The 23,255-nt window shown below is 42.8% G+C and overlaps 1 protein-coding gene across 2 annotated transcripts in view; it reads right to left on the bottom strand.

The window, feature by feature from the left end:
* The window catches only part of Gli3 (GLI family zinc finger 3), a 274,470-nt gene extending 252,232 nt beyond the window's left edge, over window positions 1-22,238 (bottom strand). Inside the window, exons 1-2 of one of the 2 annotated variants that reach the window (XM_087589731.1) lie at window positions 21,389-22,153; window positions 8,176-8,340 (exon numbers count right to left, since the gene is read on the bottom strand). In XM_087589731.1, coding sequence (XP_087445857.1) covers window positions 8,176-8,299 — 124 coding nt within the window. In that variant the 5' untranslated portion in view covers window positions 8,300-8,340; window positions 21,389-22,153. 2 annotated transcript variants of the gene reach the window in all.
* Window positions 22,239-23,255: the final 1,017 nt, after the last annotated feature.

The following is a 23,255-nucleotide window of genomic DNA, read 5'->3' on the forward strand; positions in this document are numbered from 1 at the left end:
TGATTTTTCAATTGCAAACTCCAAGTCTCCGTTATTTCATTAATGCAGCACCCAAGTCAGGAGGCTTTTCTCTGGCATCTTACAGACTCCTTTTAGCAAATTATCCCATGACGGCGGATTTATTCAGTCAAAGACCTCGGACTTTGAGAGGCAACAAAAGAATCAAGAGACTTTCTGGTCCACCTGCCTGGCGGATGATGAGGCAAGGGAAAGTCTCCCCCAGAGAAACCAATCAAACCATTGTGTGGCACAGTCAGACCTTTTCAGCTGTCAAGCCGGAGAGCGGAGAGAGATGAAAAGAACAGGGATGGAGCTACCATTTACAGAACCATGTGGGAATGGTCTCCGAAGATTTCATAATTAGGATGGAACTCAACTTTCTACAGCTGAAGGGGAAAAGAAGAAAGAAGAAAGAGACCAAGAAGAGGAAAAAGCCAAAGACGGGGGGGTGGGGGGGTAGGAAAAAATTGCAGGCTAAGGGATAACTTTATATAAAAATGTGCCTACCTGAGATGCAGTCCTATCTATAAAAGCAAAGGAGAAGAAGCTTCCAGAAATAAAAAAGGAGTGGTGGGGGTGGGAAGAAAGAGAGGAACAGATTAGTCTTCTGACTTAGCAAAGACTTTTCTATTTTTCCTCTAGGTTGTAGCTGTGTTAAATATTAAGACTCTAATTTTCTCATGCAAATAATTCACAGTAACAAAAACAACAACAAAAAATCCTTGTCAACATGGCTGCCAGTAGTTTTCAATAAAAAAATGCAATTTTAAATTGCTCCAAAATATACCTTGTCTTTATTCTTTAAAAAAAAAAAAAAGTCAAGCTGACAGATACCAGAAAGTGTGTTTCACAACAGTTTGCAAGAACTTCTTAGCTCTGTTAAAATTATATGTGAAAAAAAATTAGGAAGAGTAAATTTTACCCACAGGCCTAAAAGGCAGCCTTTGTAAAAAAAAAATAAAGAAAAAGAAAAAGAAAACATGAAGAAAGATAATCTCCAACAACTACCGCAGTTTCTAGCCTTCCTATCACTGCCAGTGACTCCACCAAATGCATTCACTGGGAAGTTGACTTTAAAGTCCAAATATATATTCAAATTTAAAAGAGGGGACACTATTCTGCCTTGACCGTGATCATGTTTAATTACCTGGATTTGTCCAAGTCATTGAAGGGATCACCTCAAAGACTTATTTTTACCACTTAAGAATGGAGGGAGCATGGCTAAGCGGGAGCAGGTGTGTTGGAAGTGCATCTGTGCACACAGTGGGATTGTGTGGCACCACCCTGCCTCCTGCAAGCTTCTAGGAAATGAAACCACCCCTGCCTGGCTGCAGGGTCAGAGTACTGGGAGGTGGGAGGCCACTAACCACCTTCCAGGGGGACTTTTCCTCCCACAATTGGCCTCCTGCCCATTGAGCTGCCACTATTTGGTGGTTGTTTCTGATTCTGACCAGTGTGTTTCTGCATTATGAAATTCCACACCGCTTGATCACAGCAGTCACAGGCAACCCGGGACTTTCAGAGAGCAGACACATGCCATGCTCTTTATTCTACAAAGGTGCCAGAATTAGGCAAGATGGTGGTGGTATCTGCTCTATAGCAACCTGATTGTCTAGAAGTTGCTATTTTTTTAGAAGAAATTGAATACTGAAACTCAAATTCGGGAGGACTTATTTTTACTGCAGCATCTCAGTACAAAACCAGATTCCATCTGATACTCTCATCGAGTATTTACAAATGAGCACTTCATCCATTAAACATGGGGCAGCATTGGTACCAGCAACTTAAAGGCACAGTCTCTGCCCTTGGTTGCCACTATCCACTGACCTGCTAGTTCAGAGCCCTGTGACCACCTATCTGGAATGAATGCAGAAAATACTGGCTGATTCTCTAAATCAGATGGAAATTTAGCCATTGCTAGATTACTAACAAACGATACTGCATTACCACATTGAAAGGATTAAGATAAAATTTATCAGTGAATTAAATTCTGCCAAATTAGACCTGGTCAGTTAGTATCCATCTAGGGATCCACAGTGACAGTCAGAAAGCACGTAGCCTTAGCCCAAGATCACATGAGATTTTTTTCTGGCAAGGCTAAAGTTTAAACTTTGGCTTTAAGAGACACATCAATATTAAGTGTCCTCACATACATGCTCCCTGTCTCTTTTCTGCAGGTCTGGCAGGTCTAGAAAATGACATCCCCATATTATCCCCATGTCTTCTTGGCCATAAACACTGTATGCGCTGAGGAAAGGTATAGAGGAGAGTGAGGCAGATAAACGAGGTGCTATTCTACAAGAGTTGAATCAACACTTAAAGTTACATGTTAATAGAAGGACAAAGGACACACATCATACATAGGTATACATACATAGAACACAGGACTTTAAGGATAGTGATGCTACTCTATAGGAACCGCAATGGTGGATACACTGTATGCACTTATCAAAACCCACTTTTTATGGCTAAGTACATTATCTTTCCTGCAAGCATTCAGGATTGAAACCTCTCAGTCACTTCTGATTCCCTCCCTCTCCCGTGCTCTTGTGAACCCCAATGCAAACTACGGACTTTAGTCAGTTCATCACTTCTAACAGACAACACATAATGCGAGATATTAGTAAGAAGAGAAAGGGAAGGGACCTTCTGCTCAAGTTTTCAATGAGGCTAAAACCACTCTAACATACAAAGTTTATTAATTAAAATAATAATGATAAATTAAAATTTTAAAAAGTATTATGCAATTTCCAAGAGGATTAAAAAAATAGACAGAGAAACTGAGAACATACACTGGCAAACTGACAGCAAACGCAGGGCGATATTAGCAAACTCTGGGTCTGTGGACAAGTACAGGAGCAAAGCAAGGAGCCCTTACACTTAATCAATGAGCAGATCAGAGCCAGGTTGCTGTCAGATTTTAGAAGATATCTACACATTAAGTTAATGGCTCTGAGCTTCATCCTGTAGGCAGCTATGAGTCACTGAAGATTCCAGAACAGGGGCTTAACAGCAAGAATTACAACACTGTTCATCTGGCAGGAGCATGTGCCGAGCACGAGAAGTTCAAGGCGGTGAGCAGAAGGCCACTAGAACCACCATGGTATAGGACAGTGAGGATGAAAGGGGTGATGTAGTGTGGTGGGTTGCAGGAAAATGGGTGAATGACCAGAATGAAGTCTAATAGGAGCATGAGCCTGGAAGGAGGGATCAAAAAGTGACAACAAGGTTTCCAGACTAGAAAATATAGTTAACTAACACAGAAACCAGAGTAGCTCAGGGATAAGTAGCTTTGGAGCTAAAGGCAGAGTTGCTATGAGAAGATTATTTATCACCATTTAGTTGGTTTTTTTTTTAAGTTCTTCAAGTAGAATAAATAAAATGTCACTCATTCAGTGCAAGCCACACTGCAAGCTGGCATGACATTCAGAAAGGGGTGCCTCACCCCAGAAAACAATGAGGAGAAACGAACACACACATACTTCCAATGCAACATGCACCATCAGCACGACCAGTTTTCAAGAGTTAAGAAATCTAAATGAACCTTCTTAAAGTTGTGTTCTCACAAAACCATCATCTTCCCTCTGCTCTGAATTAGGGAAAGAGGGCAAAGACCGCTGTTACTTTGTTCTTTTATCCATCCTTCCTCAAGATAAGCAGGCTTCCTTAGATTGTGACTCACAAATCTTCCTGGACCCAGCAAGTTCATCATCACTTTTGCCAAACACTTTCCCTCTCTTCTGAAAACCTGGGCAAATGATGTGGATCAGAAGGGATAAAGGCTCTTGCTGCCAGGACTGATGAAATGAATTTAATCCCTGGAGCCAACATGGTGGAATGAGAGAATTTCTCCTGATAAGTTCTTGAGAAGTAGATGTAATTATTCCCGTGCTAAGAAGACGAGAAAACCCAGACACTAAGAGATGAATCACTCCTCACTCACACACCTAGCACTTGGCATCGCAAAAACTCAACCCAATCTTTCAGACCCAAAGCCTGCATGTGCTCATAAGAGCCCCATAACGTACAATGAAAAGTACCTGAAAGCCCTTCCATCCACCTTATGTGGGCCAAGAAGTGTGATGTGGGAAGCAAAGAAAGGTAAAGAAATCTAAAACCCAAACGCTAAAGTTTGCCTGGAGTAAACTACTCATATGCAGTATGGAATAAATCTATTCATATGCAGACTCTCACACTGAGAAAAGTGTGAGACAAGATGAGGACCAGAAGGTATGTGGACAGCAACAATGTATTTCAAGATTTCAACACAAGTACAAGCGATCTCGAATCCTAGTCATAAATCCAACAGACATGACACACATTAATACCTGTGTGCTGAACTGTTTAAAAGCATAAGCCTCAAAGACTTTTAAGCAAAAGGCAGACAAAAGAAACAAAAGCACAGAGAATGTCCCATCATACGTTTCCCACCTCATCACCACTGGGTAAATTTCTGCTTTCTATCAACTTATGAAATATCTATTTAGAAAGTAATGAATCATGCAAAAACAGAGCATGAAGGCATTTACTGAGAGCTTACCTTATTAACAGACTTGGACACAGTCAAGCCAGTATAAGGCCTAATACCTCTAAATGTACACATTATATATGAAAACCATCCTGTTAGCTGTCAAGAACAATCTCTTAAGTCACAACTGCACTTAAAAAACATTCAGAAGACTAAAAGCCATCACTTGTGTCACTTCCTTCTCATGAAGAGCAGCACTAAATGCTTAAAGCTGAAGATGTGCACACAGGAACCTCTGCACACAATGTGGTTCCTGTGCAGAGACAGCTGGAGGCTGTGCATGCACACGTGGATCTGGAACTGCTACACAGATCTAATTTGACTTGGTTTCTTTCCCCCAACGCAGGATTTAGAGCACAACTTTTCACTCATGTTATTTTAAATTTCAATCTCATGTAACAAATGTTTATTTACAGTGTTCTTTAAGGTTTTTGAACCATACATTTTGGCTGTGTCTCTACGTATGTTTAAACAAAATTCTAGGAGCAGATACTCAATTGAGAGAAGCAAGAAAACAGACCTGTAAGAACACGCAGTGGAATGTGCGTGGTTTGGCTGGGATGTTCACAATCAAGAACAAATTATACTTCATAATGACTAGAAAGGTTAATTAAGTCACCCCAACCAATAGCTTCACCAATAACAAAACTTTTCTATTTATTTACTTTGAATCACAAAATGGTTAGAATCTAAAATATACTTTACATTCATTTGGTTCATACATCCTGATATCTGAGCTAAACCTTTTAACGGTCTGGTTACAAACTCTGTCAGAGCAATTGTAAGGCAAGTATAACCTCTGGGAACTGGTAGACTGCTGTGCCTCCTATTGCGGTATCTTAATGATTCCAATTATTGTGATGGCTTCAGTGTATGTATTTAGGCACTTCTAAACTGTAGAGAAAGGAGTAGGTGGATAGACAGACTGAGGAGTGGACAGTCACAATAATGTCCACCACAGGCCAGCACACACAGAGCACCAATCTCTACAAGGCTGCCTGCCAAAAGCTCTAACCCAAGCAGCACTGGATGAAAGTCCAAACACTGATCTGCATAACACCAAGGCAGAGCTTGAAGGGAAGAAAACACAGGAGCAGGGAGGAGCAAGCAATACAGAGACAATGATCCCAGCCATCGAGCCTTACCACAATCATGCACAGTAAAGAGACCTAACCTACTTAGATGTAAACTGCAGAACTCTATAGGAAAAGATCACTGTAATTATTAGCATTCACATAAACAAAGGAAAAAGGACACTCTCCTGTCTTGTCACCACATAGCCCAAACAGACCTCGAACTCACAATTCTCCTGCCTCAGCCTCCAAAACGCAGTGATTCCAAACAGGAGCCACTATGCTTGGCTTCACTAGCCTTTCTTCCTTTATTGTTTATCGTGATTTAAATGCATTTGCTTGTTTTCCTGGTGTCAAATCTATTAGGTGGAAACCCAGTTTCAGAAAAAAATATTTCCATTTTTTTGTTTGTTTGTTTCATTGAGTTTCCTATTGTGCCCCAAATGAAAAGCAATGAATTCCTTAGAAGAACAGGAATTCTGAAAAATGACTCTGAGACAGATCTCATTCAGACATGTGCCCCATGAACGTGACTGGTGAGTATTTACATCCGTAGGGGACAGGATTTGTGCACGTTTAGACAGGTTGTGGGCCTCAAGGGTACAGGCTGATCAGGTTAGGAAGGCAAGAGTGTGAGTGCTTTAGCACACAGGCCTATGACTATGTCAAGTACAGCACTAGCTTCAGGATGGTCTTTTCTCTGGCTAGCTTCTGGTCAGGGCCTCCAGGTCAGCACTGGGTTCAGGTTGGTAACGATACATTCATCTTCAACGTAGTTATGAGGAGAACTTGTGGTCTGAGACTGATTGATGACAAGCTGGGAGCAATGGAGAAGCCATGGAGATGTGTTTCAGGGTGGGAGCAAGATCCAGAGACAGCATCTTCCGCACGAAGACCACTAAAGATGCTCTACTGGGACTCACAAGGCAGCGGCTTCTAACAGCCCAGATGTTGCAACAGCATCCTCTACCCACCTGCACTGTCTTTGCACTAGGAAACACCCACATACATAGCTGCACACTCACATCCCTAATCATATACCTTGAAGATTAACAATATTATTGTTTCTGTGAATTTTAATCATATAAAGTACTTATTCTTATAAAATTAGTATTACAACCACCAAATAACTAGCACTTTACATATTGTTCTTACTTATTCTTATAAGATTAGTATTAAAACCATCAAACAACTAGCACTTTACATATTGTTCCTACTTATAACATGATAAATTAGCCTAACATTTATAAGCTCCAGAAAAACAAAGAATCCAAGGTAGCATGTTTTTAAAGTAGAATATGCTTTTCATGACACTAGAAAACAGAACACGCATACTCAGACTGTGTTAAATAAGCTTGAGCACTGGGTTTAAATGCCATAAATACAGGGAACAATACAGACAAATTTTTATACACATGCAGGTAAAGTGAATCCATTTTTTTTTAACTCAGACATAAATATATCCCCCTAGAGCTCAATGGAAACCTGGGATTATTGGCCTGTGAGACTGACAGCTAACTCCCTCCTCCTGGCACAGTATAAAGTTATGTCAAAACCCTGATGATAAAAGGGTTGCAGACCTGGGCACCACACAGATGGCACAGAGCCAGACTCCTCAGGAGCAACTGTCCTCGGAGTTACAGTTAACTTCCCAATCAAGCTTACTCTTCAATTGCACATTTAAACCCATAGTAAGTCAACCTAGTAAATTCTTTCTTGGAACACAGGAATTATAAAACCACAGAGAAGCGGCCAGAAGGTCAGCTTGGGCAGACCAGGCAGCCAGGTCACACAGGAGCAGAATGAGGACACTGGGCCAACTTCTCCTTCTTAAGGGTACACAGAAAGGCAGAGTGCAATACCGAGAGAGGAGGCATGCCTGAAATCTACAAAATTCAAAGACACTGACGGCCTACCTGGGGAACGCCTGGAAGGGAAGAGAGCGTCTCCACAAACCTTCAGCCCGGTTTTCCTAGGTGAGGGAGGCTGGATTCTATATTCAGTACTCTGGGTTTGAACTGAAATACTGCTCAATACTTTGCTTAAAGTGTAAAAATAAATGTTGACTCTGTGCTGTATCTGAAATCAATTAAATTAATTAAATTTACAAAACCAACAGTGAAGTTCATGGACTTAAGATGGACTTAAAACTTCAGCTGTTAGGCTTTAAAAATCCTCTCCAATAGACAACTTTAAGTTTGGGGCGGGAGAAATCCAGCCACACAGAGACGACGTCTGCATTATTTTCACTACTGTAGACATTCCATGTGAAACTTAAAGCATTCCAAATCCTTACCAGACCAATCAAGATGATTTCCAAAAAGCCAAAAGAGGAACTTCTTTTAATACATAACCTACCCCAATTTATATTTCGAAGTAGACGCTGGAGAAACCAAGCAGCTTGAATGCTAAGACAAAGATTACTAAAGTATACCCACCCCATACACCATCCTCTGACCCATGTGAACCTCTCACAGAAGAATCACTGGTCCAGGCGTGGCTATTCAGCTCAGGGGATGCAGAGAACACAGCAGTGACTGCAGTTTAGCTGCTGGGAGCTGTGGGGCTACTCACCATTTGAAGTGGTACTGGAGGCCACGGCCTTCTCACTGACATCTGTTCTTGTGGGACACTTCGCAATGGAACTTTCAGCTTTCTTCCTCTCAGTTGTCGTCGAGCTGTGGGACTGGGCCTCCATAATGTCTGCTCATTACTTCAGCTTGTTTCTCAAAGGAATCCCTATAAAACACCACAGTGCCATCAAATTCCCAAAATGGCAAAAGAAACCTTTACACAAAGGCCCTTCTGCATCTTCTGCCTGAGGAGAACCTAAAGGTCTAGCAAAACCTGATGGACATTTCTCCAAAGACTTTTCTGGCAAAAATATTCTGTAGCTATATTAAGAAGCCAGTCAAAGTCACACGCAGCTGAGTTTTCGGATTTCTTAAGTGACCCCAGGCTTTGCTATCTGCAAAGGAAAACAGAACAGCTCATAATGAACAAGTTTCCCAGTTCCTCCTGAGCACTGGTTATCAAATGATCTAAACCAGTGGCTCTCAACCTTCCTAACGCTGAGACCCTCTGATACAGTCCATTATGTGGTGGTGACCCCAACCATAAAATCATTTTTGTTGCTACTCCGTAGCTGTAATTATGCTATGGTTATGAATCCTAGTGTAAAAATTTTTGGAGACAGAAGTGTGCCGAAAGGGTTGTAACGCAGAGGTTAAAGAACAATGAATTCTAAATACTTTGATTTTCAATTGTCTACAGTACAAAAACCAAGTGTCACATTACTCTTTTAAGCCATGTCTGTTCATTTTTCTTCTGGTGGTCAACTTTATAGGAAGGGACACTGAGAGAACTTCTAAGTCAGAAGAAAGTTTGTAGTTACTAATTAGACATCTTCAAAGGCAAGTAGCAAGCCTACCCAGGGCCCTCAGTGTGCGGCAACTCGGCCAGTACAGTCTGATTTCTACTTCTTCTATAAGACACTGGATTACCATGCACTTCTGAACCTAACAGCATCCAGACAAACTGTGTACATTACATTTTCCGAAAGGGAAAAACATTAATTCATTTGGGTTAATTTCCTAACAAGACAATTTATCATTCTACCATAAAAGCCAGACAAAAGGTGAGGACAGCATAGGCTGGGATCACTTACAGAACATGAAAACTCAGCTACAGGCACAGGCAGGTCACCTGTGCTTCACTAGCTTCACTCATGGGGCAAGAGCCCCAACTCATCACTCGCATTAGCACATCCTTTCTTTACAGAATACTTGTACCTACAAGGAATACAAAGATGAAAAGGCCACTCTCGGGTATGTTTTCCTCGAGCTCTCTAGACTGCAACCCCCACTGTAGGCTCTTCATGTGTCCAGTCATCTGCTTATGTTTCTACGTGCAGCAGATACCACAATGTTCAATCAGAACAGTGATTACTGATATAAAATAAAGAGCTGTTTAACTGGCGAAAGGGCCAATGCCAGAGATGTACATTTAGTCAGCTTTAACTCACACTCTTTAATGGACAACAGATGCCCCTTCACCAGGAACTCAAGCCATTCGGTTATGGCTTCAGAGCCAAAGGCTGCACACATAATAACAGCAGGGCACTGGCTATTCCACTGACGTCCATCTTTTCCTAGAATGTCTACTGTCATTCACTCTAAACTATAGTTTTGTAGAATAAACAGAAACAGGATGTACTTATTAAACTAACTGTAAGACCCACTCTGAATTAAGAAGCATATTCAGAGCACACAGTGAAAACCAAAAATAAAACAGCGACAGTCCTCACAGCCTGATTGTGGTTCCTGGAACCTACAAGATGTAAGGAGGTAAATCAACTCCCACAAGTCATCCTGAACTCCACATGCCACACAGTAACATCAATAGTAACACTAAAAAATAAAAATCTCTTTAAAGAACTAACCTCTCTCCAAATTTATTTTATTGTTTAAAGTGAGGTCTTAGTACACAGTCCAGCCTGGCCTCAAACTCTCAATACTCCTTCCTCAACCTGCACTCAGCTTTAAACATCATTTTTAAAGTATATCACAAGGCTTGGGGTAGGGTGACAATTCCAGCACTCGAGAGGCAAAAGCAGGAGAGTTCCTGTGAGTTCCCGGTCAGCCTGGTCTACAAACAGAATTCCAGGCCATCTAGAGCTACACAGTGACACACTCTCTCCAAAGTCAAAACAGAGACGGAGCATAAGAACTCAATCCATATCACTCCCACTCCAAAAGAGTTTCCCTGAACAACCGTTACTACCCAGACTGCTGTATGCTTGCTAACAGATCTGACTTTCCAGTTCTATTTCTCTATTTCTTACACAATGCATCAGCCATGGACAATGGCACCCAAGAGCCTGTATTTGAAGCAGCACTAACAGTCAAGGTCACTGTGGCTTCCCAGTAACTTTTCTATACATTTATATTTGTCCATGAATGCATCCACGAGAGGACCTCAATTATATTCATAACTATAGAATGAATGGAGTGTATTCCAGACCACTGAATTTACAGCCCAGAGAACCTATCCCAACTCCGACTGCAATGACAAAGAACTGTGTTTGAGAACTCTTTGCTGAACATACAACTCGTGTTCCCTCTAGACCGGAAGCCTCATGAGGAGTAGACTTCTATCTTCTCAATGACTAAATCAAAGACAAACGCTTACTTGGTAAATACAGGTTCACATCAGGGACCTCTCGATCTCTAACTCTGCTGTGTCTTGAATTTCAAACATCCTTGTGCTAGTTACATACACCATCCTCTACACTAAACGTTTCATTGAAAACTGGCGATACTATAAAAGCTAAAAATTTTGCCAGGAATTCTTAATCAAAGCTCCCAATTCAGATAGCACAATCATCTCCTCCAAAACCGATAAACAGTTTTATTAGCTGAGTTGGGGCAGTCTACTAAGTTTAAACTGCAAAGTGGAACTATAACATAGAAAGGAAACAGACAGCATCTCATCAAGAGAGAATGTTCCCAGTAAGAACCAACAAGTCGGGCTGAAGGGATGGCTCAGTGGTTAAGATCACCGACTGCTCTTCCAGAGGTCCTGAGTTCAATTCCCAGCAACCACATGGTGGCTCACAACCATCTGTAATGGATCCAATTCTCTCTTCTGGTGTGTCTGAAGAAAGTGACAGTGAACTCACATAAAATAAATAAATAAATCTTTAAAAAAAAAAAGAACCAATAAGTCACTTAAGTTCCTTGGTAAAACTGAATTTTATGCAGTTTTTGGGTACCCCTTAAGGCAACATTTTAACAAAACAACTCACCCTCCCAGAATTCATCACAGCAGAGAAAGGCTCAAGTGCCAAGAGGCACCACCTGAAAGCTACTAATTAATGGTCTTGGAAATACTAATTCCTACCCCTGTTTCAAGTAGAGTTTTTTTTAAACTAGGCCCTTGGTAACTTAAGAGTCTACCCCCTTCTTCTATTTTGACAACTTATTTTTGGATCTCATTAATTAGCAACTAATTATTTAAGTGTAGTCAATGCTCAATGCGGGGCTATAACGTGGCACCTTGCCAAGGCAGACATCTGCTTCCTGTATAACATGGTGAGTTATATCAGCTTATTTTACTGATAAAAACACAATTTTATCCTTGTCACAAAGAGAAAGCTTTAACACCAGGGATGCCCACACCTCACATAACTGTTGAAATGGTGACTGTTTCTCCCTTCAGGGTGGCTTTTTCATGGGACATTAAGAGATTTGGAAACACAGACCATAGTTGACCTGGCTGGAATGGTAAATTGTGACAAGCTGAAGCATCACCCCATACCACTGAGAGCCTAAACTACCTTAATCAATTATATATATATAATTTATTATGTTATATAATTTATTATGTTATTAATTTAGACTGTAAGAATTAAGGGAAGGGATGAATTTCACTTCACTCCAAATTCTTCTCTCTGTAGAACACATGCTCCTATTTTTCAGATATGAATGAAATCAGGACTTTCCTCCAGAGGCAGTTCCCCTTCAGTGTTTTACCACTGAGACACTGCATGCAGGACTGCAGGAGAAAACCACTTGGCTTCTTTATTTTCTCCTTTTCTCTTCTTTTCTTTTCTTTCTTCCTTTTGATTTTTCTTTCTTTCTTGGGGGATGGGGGATGGGATCCTAAGTCTGAATCCTAGCAAGAAAGGTACAGGCCAACCAGCTGCCCAGGAAGCCTGCAACTAGTATTTGCCTCCTGAGGGCTTAAGTTCCACAGGTAAAAAAGAAGGCTAAAAGCTCCTTCCTGTAGGCAAAACAACCAAATCTTTTTTCATTCTACTACGCCAAATCTTTGTTAATTTCCCAGAGGTCAAAGTCCAGAGCACAATTAATTTCAGACCGTTTTCTACATCTACTCTCTCCCCTTCTAGCAATTTGCCTTCTAAGTACATCTTTTTTAAATTCCAAATGTGAACCTACCTCAACCTCCCCTAAACCTGTTTCAACCTCCCCTAAAACTACTATAAATGTTTTCTGAAGCCACCAGGAAAAACACTTGTAGCGGATATTCACTCTGAAAGTGACTGGATTGGAGGTAACATTTACCAAAATGAAGAATTTGGGAGGTGAGGGAACATTAGGTTTTCAAAGCACTGTCACACAAATGTCCCATTGACTATGGGGGTTTTATTGAGCAGGCTGTGGTTGCTGCAGTTTAGTTTGAAAGCCCCCCTTTTTTTGTCGGGTTTCTGGTCCTGACACCTCAGACTGGAGCCCTCATACCTCCAACCACTGGGTCTTAACCACTGAGTCTTAATTCCTGTTCACCCACTGTTCTCCAGAGCCTCGCTGGCCAATGGTGTTGGCCAACAGAGATTACCCTGTCCCTCTCTCATGAGCTTCAATCCCTAGGATCCACTTCTGAACCACTGCAGCCTTGAAGGCTCTCAAGCCAGAAAGAGGTGAGGGAGGTGCTGCAGGTCAGGTAACTTCCTGAAAGGCCATGAGGAGATTGGTCCAGCAGTTCACCCCAATGTTTCTGTAAGCCATACAGTTGGGTATCCCTTATCAACGTGGGTCAGATTAGTCATCCTGCTCTTCAGGAATATTTGTAGGCACTTGCAAATTCTCTGTACAGTTGGGTCAGAAAAATGTCCAACAGTCATTTGGAAGGGGGACTGTTTGTTACATCCATGTAGTCTGAACCAGCCAAATTCAAATAGGTATGACAGTATGTGCGTGCGTGCAAATTCTAATATCATAAAACACTGGGGAACAGTTGAAAATTCTGCAAGCAAACAAATATGTTCATTCACAAAAATGTCTACTGTCTATCAACTTGGCCCACTTCCCAGGCTGCTATAAATAGATGCAGGTGGTGAGAATGGTCAAGTCAGGCACATGGCCTCACTGTCTCTCAGAAAACCTTCCATGAGATGCAGCCTTCACCACCACAGACACTCCCTGTCATAGTCAAGAATTCTGTTTTTAATCCCAATTCTTAAAACCTACACAAACTAGCCTCTCCCCTTGGTGGTTCTCTGTGACAACATCTCCAAATTGTAGGTATTAAGGATTTCCAGAGGAAAGTACCAGTGCTAACCACAGCAAAGTTTAAAGTGGCATTTCTCCTGAAGGAATAAACTGGCTGTAGTCTACAGTGGGTTGAAGCTGTTGCTGTCACAGACTGGCAGTGCTCTTTCCAAACAGTCAATATCTATTTTCTTGAAATCCACTTTATTTTGCTGTTAAGATACCTGAACTTTGGCAGTAACTCTGATTTTGTTGTTGTTATTGTTTTGTTGTTTGTTTTGTTTTGTTTTAATGCACTTAAAGATTCAAGACAACTAAGCAGAACTAGATTGATGATAATCTGATCCATTTTTCATACATTAGAACATCTATAGCCCCAATGAGACCAGAAGGAAAGTCATTTTAAGGATACAGGCAGTACTCAGAGCAGGTCTAATGTGAGAAATTACAGCCTGTAGTTCAAGAATCTGCTGCTCCAGGAGAATAAGGCTTTTATGCAACCTGCCTGTACACTGTTAAGCTGAATGGTCTCCCTCACATGTTAATGGTTCAAAAATCCACAATGAAGTGGGCTGAGAAGGAATTCTGGGGGCAGCCTTTCCTGCAGCTATCACAGAAGAGTGATAGCTCTCTCAAAGCCTACTACGAGGACATCAGCTGCTACTTCATGGAAAGAGGAACCATGTCCCCTTTAAATAGGAAAAAAAATCCTATTTAATATTTATATCCTCCTGGAGCTATTAAATAACCCATTTCCTAAAGAAAATAATTTCGTCACAGAGAGAACTTTTTTCCCCAACATGAAGAACAAAGCTAATACTGATTTTTAAACTTTCTGATCAGTTTTGGAAGTGAGAAATTGTCTTGAGGTTCAATAAGCAAAATGCAAAAAAATTTAGCCCATTTCTTGTAATCACACATGGAAAAGAAACTTAAGAGGTCTATAATGTGCTTGAGGTTTTCTTCTGTTCAAAATATCTTTCTGAACCTAAAATCAATTAGTTATGCACAACCTCTGTGCCACACCGACAATTCCCAAGGTTTCTCGGCTTTCCTTCACTTCCTGCCTGTACCACCGTAGGTCTCTGCAGAAGAGGAAGCCCGACGTCAGTTCCTAATGAAATCTCCATTTAACTTTAACTACAGCATCTTTAATACACAGTTATCTCACCTTTATAGAATTATTTTCCCAAGGTAAAGAAAGTAAAAAACCTCATCTGTGAATAAGAAAACTGAACTCTATCCAAGCTGCCTGCTGGAAAACCAAGAGGTCCCCCAAATCTGCAGTTTATTATTCCCGTCTTCCGTCCTTACACTTCTGATGCTTCTGATTGTAGCTAAACAGCATTTTGACAGACATCCCAAAACAGAATTGCTCTATGAGGAAAATAATTGCCTGGATCCAGTGAACTTGGCTTTCATAGATTAGCTTTATCTAAACTTTTTGGAAAAATTATACATTTAAAATCAATCACCGAGGGAGGGAAATATTCAACATGAAAGAAATCATTGTTATTGCACTTAAAATCAAAAGATGACATGACTGTGCCTTTTCTGGTGTTGATGTAAGAGAAACGATCAGGAGCTTCCTGCTCAGCTGCCAGAGGTATTTTATAACAAACGTCTGAGGGGAGAATGAGGTCTAATACTCAGTGCCACCTCTGAGCTTCCCACAGCTCTTACTACTCAAGACTCCCGTGCTCTGGGTGGCCCTTGCATGAGGGACAGCAGATGTCATCAGAGAAACAGTGGTGGTGGAAAGCAAACTGACACCTTAACTTCCTGTGCATTAGCTGGATCCAGAAAGAAAACCAGATTGGACCTTCTACATTAGTCTATAAATACAGTCCACAAACAGTCTTCCCACTACATCCATATATATCATAAAAGTGTGAGTGCCTCACTGAGATGTGAAAGGATTAAGCATGTTTTCATAGCAGCAGAAAAAAGCCCGCTATTCACACAGAACTTATATAACTTACAGTGCCTAGCATCCTCTATCCTTACAATAAAGCTTAAGGAGATAGGCTGCATCTATGAATAATAATTAACCTGTTTGTTGCTGCTATGGTTTGAAACATGTTCTCACACTATAGGCCAGGCAGCCTAGAATCGATAATAAAGCCCAGGCTTATCTGAAACTTGTGACAATCCTCCTGCCTCTGCCTTCCAAATGTTAGGACTACAGGCATGAACTATCACACCAGGCCACCAACTGGCTATTGAATCACACAAGTGAAACTTATAATTACAATCAGCCCCAGGTAAGCTACAAATACTCAGCTCGTTTTTCAGGCAATACTATTCCCCTCACTTTACTCTCCTAATATTTAACATTTTGATAGTTAAATCTTAATAGCAACTTTAAAAGTCAGGTTTTCAAATTTTAAGGATTTTCAGATGCAGGGTCTACTTTGTAACCCATGGGCCACTTATCCTGTAAACTTTCTTACTCAAACAATATTCTCCAGCTTACTCATCCTTCAGTCTTTAGACATACAAGACTGTCAGTGTAGCCTGCATCAACTGCTACCGACTCCCTCAGTGAGACTCTTGGGTGTGGAATTCCGTTTGAGCATTCACAGTTCCAACAGCAGGACCTATCCTGCAGTGGCATGGCTGATGCACATGTCTAGCCAGCGGAGCCCAGGGCTCCACATATCTCAGTCATTCAAAGCTTCTGCATGAGGTTTCTCCACACACTAATAAATCTTTGGACTAACTTACTCTTTAAAAAAAAATCACAAAATGTAATCAGTAACAAGGTTTAATTGTCTCCTTCCTTCATTAATAAAATTTGAATTTATCTTTTACCTAATTGGTGAGTTTTCGACCTTTTTTAAAATGACAGTCTATAACATAAAACACTTGTCTTGTTGGGCATTTTATTGAACCTTCAGAAAAATCTGCTTTAAAAATAAGCAAATATGCTATATATTTTGAAGTTACTTCAACAGGGATTTAAGAATGGCACTTATCTCTTATAGCTGAATTAATTCTAGAACATAAAATTTACACAAGAAAACAAATGTGCTATGCTGCCCCAGCTCTCCCCTCCACAGCAAAGCAAACACCCTCTAAATGGCTCAGGACTACAACCAATCCAATTTTCTTCAGGTACAATTTAAATGTATATTGCAGGCTACAACAAAATCATGGTAGGATGCCAACAGGGTCCTTAAGAAAGTTTTCTAAATCACTGGAAAGGAGCTTTGAAAGAAACCAAGGATTACAGTCAGCTAGAAGGGGGAGAGGGGACTTACCTCAAACCAGCCAAGCGGAAATCAGAGCAGTAATTCTACAAGTCGACAGAGTACACTTTCAAAGCTGTAATAGTGTGAAGAAGTGCTGGGCAGCATGGCCTGAAGGCAGCACTAATACACTGATGACTAATGGCTGGGCTAAGGCAGACAATGAATTTGGGGCTTGAAAACGAACAGAAACCATGCAGCACTTTGACAAATGGGCTTTCACAATTTCATTCATTGAATAACCTTTAAACACAAAATTGGCTTGGGTTCTCTTGGGAATGATATGACATGTTGCTGGACAATGATGTAAGTATTTTCTTTTTTAATTATGACTCAAACACAAAGTGCTAGCGTGCCATATAAGAGGATATAGCTTACAGACACCACAGAGGCAGACATAGAACTCAATACAATATTGCCTTTCAGGAGGGGGGCCCCATGTCCCAGTGCCACCTTATTAACTATGTAATGGCTTTTTCATTCAGCTTCTTTAGAAAGCCATAGATTTTCTGAGACATTTTGTCGGGTTGAAATATACACAACCAGAACAAAAACCACTTTCAGGTGAAACACACATGTGCATGCACACACACACACATACAGTGGCAGCTAAGAAATATGTAGAAAACTACTGTGCATTTAGTATTTCAAATGGAAAAAGCCTACTTTTCAGGGGTTAGACAAAGCGAAAGTGTGGGAAAACAATGCAGACAACAAAGTTTCCAAACAAATGAGCTCATAAAAACACTCCAAACACAGCTTCTTTCCAACAGCTCCTCCCACTTTCCTGACATAATTAGCTTTTCAGTTTAAAAATAATAAATTTAGCAATGTTTAAAGAGTGGATGAAGCATGTAAAGAATCTCTAAATTAGCAAGGACCACTTACTTCAGACAGCATAGCCTTCAACAGGCCCTAAAAACTTAAGAAAAGGATCCAAGACAGGAAGCTTAGTGAGCTCATAAACCCGTTGCTGGAACAAGGAAACACATAGCATATTTAATCTGCAAACTGTGAGAGTCCACAGTGACTTCAGCAAGATCTGAGGCATGCCCTCAAGGTTTGCTGGGATCTGGGATTAGGGGTTGATAAGAACCTCTACTGCCCATGGACATGTTTTTCTTCTGCAGTTAAACACAAATGCATGGAGACGTTTGACTGCTGCTTGGCGTTACAGCTCGGGTTATATAAAAGCTTTTGCAGCTCCTTTTGCTGTCAATATATCAAAGTTTAAAAAAAAATCATCAAAGTGTGAAATTTCATTTAAAGTCTTCACCATCTACAGCTCTATTTCACAGGCCCATCAAATAAAAGTAAAGATGAAAAATACACTGAAAAGTACTTGAGAAAGTTTGGAGAGTGCTGGGCCCTGTTGCCGTTTATTGTCTGCCTCTATTTGCTTTGAGAGTAGAACAGATCAATTTCCATGTAGAAAACTGACAATGTGAAGTAAAGAGCAGCAGCTTCTCCCAGGCTTTAATGAGAAGACAACCTGAAATCATTATTAGAGAACCTTTTGTTTAACAAACACATGTATGTGTTTGCTCTGTAGCCATTTCAGCCTTTGATTGCCTCTTGATAGAAAAGCTGGCAGAAAATTCCTTGAATTTTCCAAAGCAAATCAGACCAACCTCAGAATATGAATGCCAGAACTAAAACCTCCTTCAAAGAACTCTTCAGCTGGGGATTTACAACGATTGCAGAGAGAAGAAAAGTCTGACTTTTAAGATAATCTACTATCATCTAAAAGCATTAACATTCCATTACTAAGGTTTTCCTGAACATTTCATGACTCACTGATTCGCGTCTTCGAGACTGATTTTTCTTAGAACACTGCTGTCTCCATATAAGTGAGCCCATACAACGGTGAGCATTAAAGTGTTTCCTTTCATAAGCTTCCAAAGTGTCCTCAGAAATCAGGGAGGGGAATGCAGCAAGCAGGATGCCTTAGAGGGGACTCACTTCTAAATGCCTGAGCCCAGAGGAAGTCTGTAACTCTTGCAGCATCCAGGTAATTAAGAAAACTTCACTGGCTTTAAAGCACAGGAGAGTCCAACTTTTAGGCTTTAGAATCCAATTGTTAAATTAACAATTCTTTCATTAAGTAACTAATGAAGTAACTCAACAGAGCCATTTTTCATCAATGCTGAATTTTCTCCTTTCTGTCTGTTGTCTTTTGCAAAACAGATATACAATAAAAACTGCATGCATACCAGAGTTCAATCAGGAGTACAAGCATGGAAAAAGCAAGGGGAATTAGTAGGCATCTGAGCCTAAACCTGCCAGTCTATTAGCAATAAAGCAATCTATACCTTTTAAAGTGTTTCTGCCTGAGTGAAATTTCAGCAGACACTTCTCACATTGAACTTATTCATGCATCTGAACCAAAGCTTCCCTAGGCTGACTTTAAGAATTACGTACCCTGAAAGGATCTCCCCTTAGGCGGAGAGTTTCTAATTAAATAGCTTTTAGTGTAAAATAAACTCTCTGCTCTGTATAAATATGCAATTTCAGCTAATTTAAATGTTATTTCATGTTTGTTTTAAGGTCTGACTATAATCTAACTGGCCACAGAGCTTGTGGACCAGATTGTTAAAGCCAATATTTCCTAACATAAACAAATTCTGTAGATACTCTGCAAGGTTTACATTGTTAAAACCAATCACCACTGCTTTAATATGTCCTCTCAACTGAAATACTGCGCTGCCTTAGAAAAATGAAGTGATTCTGAGGTTATTTCACTATTTTAAAACATAGCATTTTCCTGCTTCAAAATAATCTTGACACATGTAATTAAGAAACTGTCAGACTATTATTAATTTTTAATTTAAAACCCAAATGAAATAATTACAGGAATCAATCAATAAGGCACCTATTCAAATTACAGAGCAATTACATAAATACTCAAAATTAATACTTTAGGCCAGTTCCTAAAGAATTCAGTCTATAACTCGTGAAGACATCAAACAGTACAAGCTTGTGACATGTGAATGAAGGAAGGGTTTCCTCTAAAATAGACTAAAATGAGATTATTTCAGATTGCACGGCACAGTTCTCCTCCCCCAGCCATGCCCAATGCTCTCAAGTTGCAAGTCTTTTCTTGAAGTTATTTCCACCATACACATATTCCAGGAATAAGAAAGAACGAACGAGAGAAAGAAAGAAAGAAAGAAAGAAAGAAAGAAAGAAAGAGAGAGAGAGAGAGAGAGAGAAAGAAAGAAAGAAAGAAAGAAAGAAAGAAAGAAAGAAAGCCTGCCTCATCTAAATTCTGCATAAAATCGTTTCGAAGAGGGGGGACCTGATCACTTGAGTGTTCACCAGAGTGCGCATACTGGGCTGTGAAAAGCTGTAATTGAGGAGGAGAAGGAGAGGAAAAGAAGGGCACGAGGTGTTTGGGGAACTAATAATACCAGAGAGGTTAATGGCACTGCCCCTGTATTTGCACAGCAGCCGGCCCTCCATACCTCGACTAAAGGGTTCTTTTACTTGAGGACGACAGTCCATCATTTCAAACTGAAGTGGCAGCTGGAAAATGTGGAACAGCTGGCACAGAGCTGGGAGAAAATGTTTTACATAAATATATGTACATATAAACTGGCAGAGGGCCATGAGCACTGTACCCAAGGCCAGAATCTACAACCAAGTTGGGGGAGGAGGGAGGGTAAACGCGGTGCAGGAAACTTCCTAAGTGGTCTTAACACACACAGCCAAGAAAGCAGGGGGGTGGGGGGGTTACGGCTTGGTACTCAAAAAGTTGCACTCCAAGACACAGGCACAGAGTTCACAGAAGGATACTAAGTTCATCAAAGGATAATAAGCAAAGGCCGGGCCAAGTGTGAGGGCATGTGACCATCTGCTGAAAAGTCGCCTCACCAACTATTCAAGTGTATGATCAATATTAACTCCGCCACATCCTCAGGCCCCGCTGCAACTCCAGAAAGTAAGTATCCCCAGCAGAGTAGAGTGAACCATACCCAACTCTGCACTGTGCAAGGTCGGCCTCTTAAGTGATTGGCGCAAGGGCCACGGCTACTTTTCTTTCTTTCTCTTTTCTTTCTTTTTGCTCTACCTCTGAAAAGGAAGAGACAGAGTTCCAAATCACGCACAGATGGTACAACTTTCACTTTTCCTCTCCCACCGCGGAGGCGCGCCCTCCATCCGCTCATCCCGCACTCCCACCCTCAGAAGTGAAGGCGGGACCCAGGAGAGCCGGGTAGCGGCGGCTCGGCGCATCCCAGGAGGTGCGCGCAAGCCGAACTGCGGCTTGCCGGGGCGCGAGGACCAGCAGCAGCTCCGGGCTCCCCCAGCTCTGCACAGCACTTGGTGAGGAGTAGGCGCGGGCGCCGCCGCTGAAAACTTGGTACGCGTGCCCAGGAGCAGGAGTTCTGTAGTCCGGACCGCCGAGACCAGACCCCGAGAGCGCGGGAAGGCGCGAGCGCACGGAGGCCACTCCGACGCCGCCAGAAGGCTCGACAGGGCGGGCTGCGGGGCCCCGCAAAACAAAGAACTTCAGGCGGGACGTACCTGCGGCTTTGGCTGTCAGGTCCCAAATTCACAGACCCGCGCCAGCGGAGCGGCGGGCGGCTCGGGCTACCGTGGATGGCCCGACTGAGCGCAATGTGCGGTCGCGGCAGGCATGGTGTGGCGCGGGCCGGCGGCCGGGCGAGCGGGAGCAGAGGGGAGCGGCGGGCGGGCGGACGAGTGTGCGGGCGCCGGCGGCGCGGCCCGGTCCGCTCCCTCCCGCCGCTGCAGCCCGCGCATCAGTTTCAGGGATCCTGTAATCTGATCCCTCTGAGTCACCGGCCCTGAGTGACAGTTCTGATTTGGTTCAACCTCGGGTGGGAGGAGAAAAGAGAAAGAAAGGAGCCCCCGACCGTCTAGTCGACTTTCAACGACTCGGGCCCATCCAGGCCGAGCGCCCCGGTTGCAAAAGTTGAGCTCCGCCGCGCGCGCCCTTCGCGCTCTCCTCCGCGCGCTCCTGCGCTCCTCCTCTTCCCCGCCCTCCTTCCCCAAGTTTTCACAGATGTGGTCTGACTCTCCTCTCCTTCCCGGCTCCTTCTTCCCTCGCGCGCCCCCACCCCCGCCCGTCCCTCTAATTTCCGCCACTCCGGGGAGCACTGGGGGACGCGCCGAGCAGCGGGACGCCGCCGCCGCAGGGGGCGAAGTTGGTTAAAAACTTGGGAGTACTGCTCGCCTTACTTTGCTTTCCCGCTCCTTCCAGGCCGCGCCCAGTGGGGTCCCGCTCCGCGCGCGGATCCCAGTGCGCTGCGCTGCGCTGCGGGCGGCACTGAGGCCGCGCGTCGGGCCGGGCAGGGCTGGCGGGAGCAGCCGGGAGCCACGCGCTCCACCGCCTCCGCCCCTCCCGGGTCCTCACACAGACACATCCAGGCCTGCTCCTCCTCTTCCCCCTCCTTGACCCCGCGCCCGCGCGGCGCGCCAGGCCCCACCCACCCGGCTGGAGGAAGGGGCCCGCGGGTGATGTCACCCGAGCCCTCCAGGCCTGTGCTCCCGCGCAGCCGAGCAGCCGGGGCTCGCGCGCTGCCGGGCGCTTTGCCCATGCCTTCTCTCTTCGCTTTCCCCCAACCCCGCTTTCGGGTTGGACTTTCCTTCCTTCTCTAGAGACCTCTCAGATCACTACTGCCCCACCCCCGCACACCTCCTGGTACTTTTCCCTAGGCCAAGCCTGAAACTTCCTCTCGCGGGATGGTGCTTTTGAAAGTTGAGGACTTTCCTCCCCGTCGCCTTCAACTCCTTTTGGAAAGTCTCATCACACAGCCTGCTGTCCCCATGGGCCACTTCGCAAAGGGCACAAAGACCGGAGCTGAGAGCCCGGACTTGAACGGGGTGCTTTTCCTTAAGATGCCGAGTGCCTGTCTTTGATTTCTTTGAAAAGACCCATGTTACTTCAACTGGCCAGCCCACACTCATCTCTCTCTCCCTATCCAGATACTCACCCCAACCTGTCACTTGAAAGGAAGGATCTCAAGGGGGAGGAAGAAAGAAGAAACTCCAAGAAACATTCCAGATTCCCGAGTAAGCTGTCGGCCCACCTACCCAGTAGAAGTGCCTTAGTGCTCAGGGCGCTCTGTGGCGGCTGTCTTGAAGGCAGAGAGTGGGTGGATGAATAGCTATTATAATTTGAAAAGCATTTTGAAATTCACATGTTTAACTGGAGAAAATTTTTAACGGAATTGACAGTAGTATTCGTTATTTGTTTCCGGTGACTTGTTGATTATCACAAAGACAAAAACAACAGAGAGTGACTTAAGCTTTCAGTGTTGAAACCCTGGAGATAAACTAGGGCTCCAGACACTTCTTAGCCATTGTTAAGCTTTCTCTCCACTAAAACACTCTGTAAAGCAAAAAGAAGGGGTAAGAGTGGAACACCCTT

Source organism: Rattus norvegicus, chromosome 17, assembly GCF_021556685.1.
Source record: "Rattus norvegicus strain SHRSP/BbbUtx chromosome 17, alternate assembly SHRSP_T2T, whole genome shotgun sequence".
Classification (NCBI taxonomy): Eukaryota; Metazoa; Chordata; class Mammalia; order Rodentia; family Muridae; genus Rattus; species Rattus norvegicus.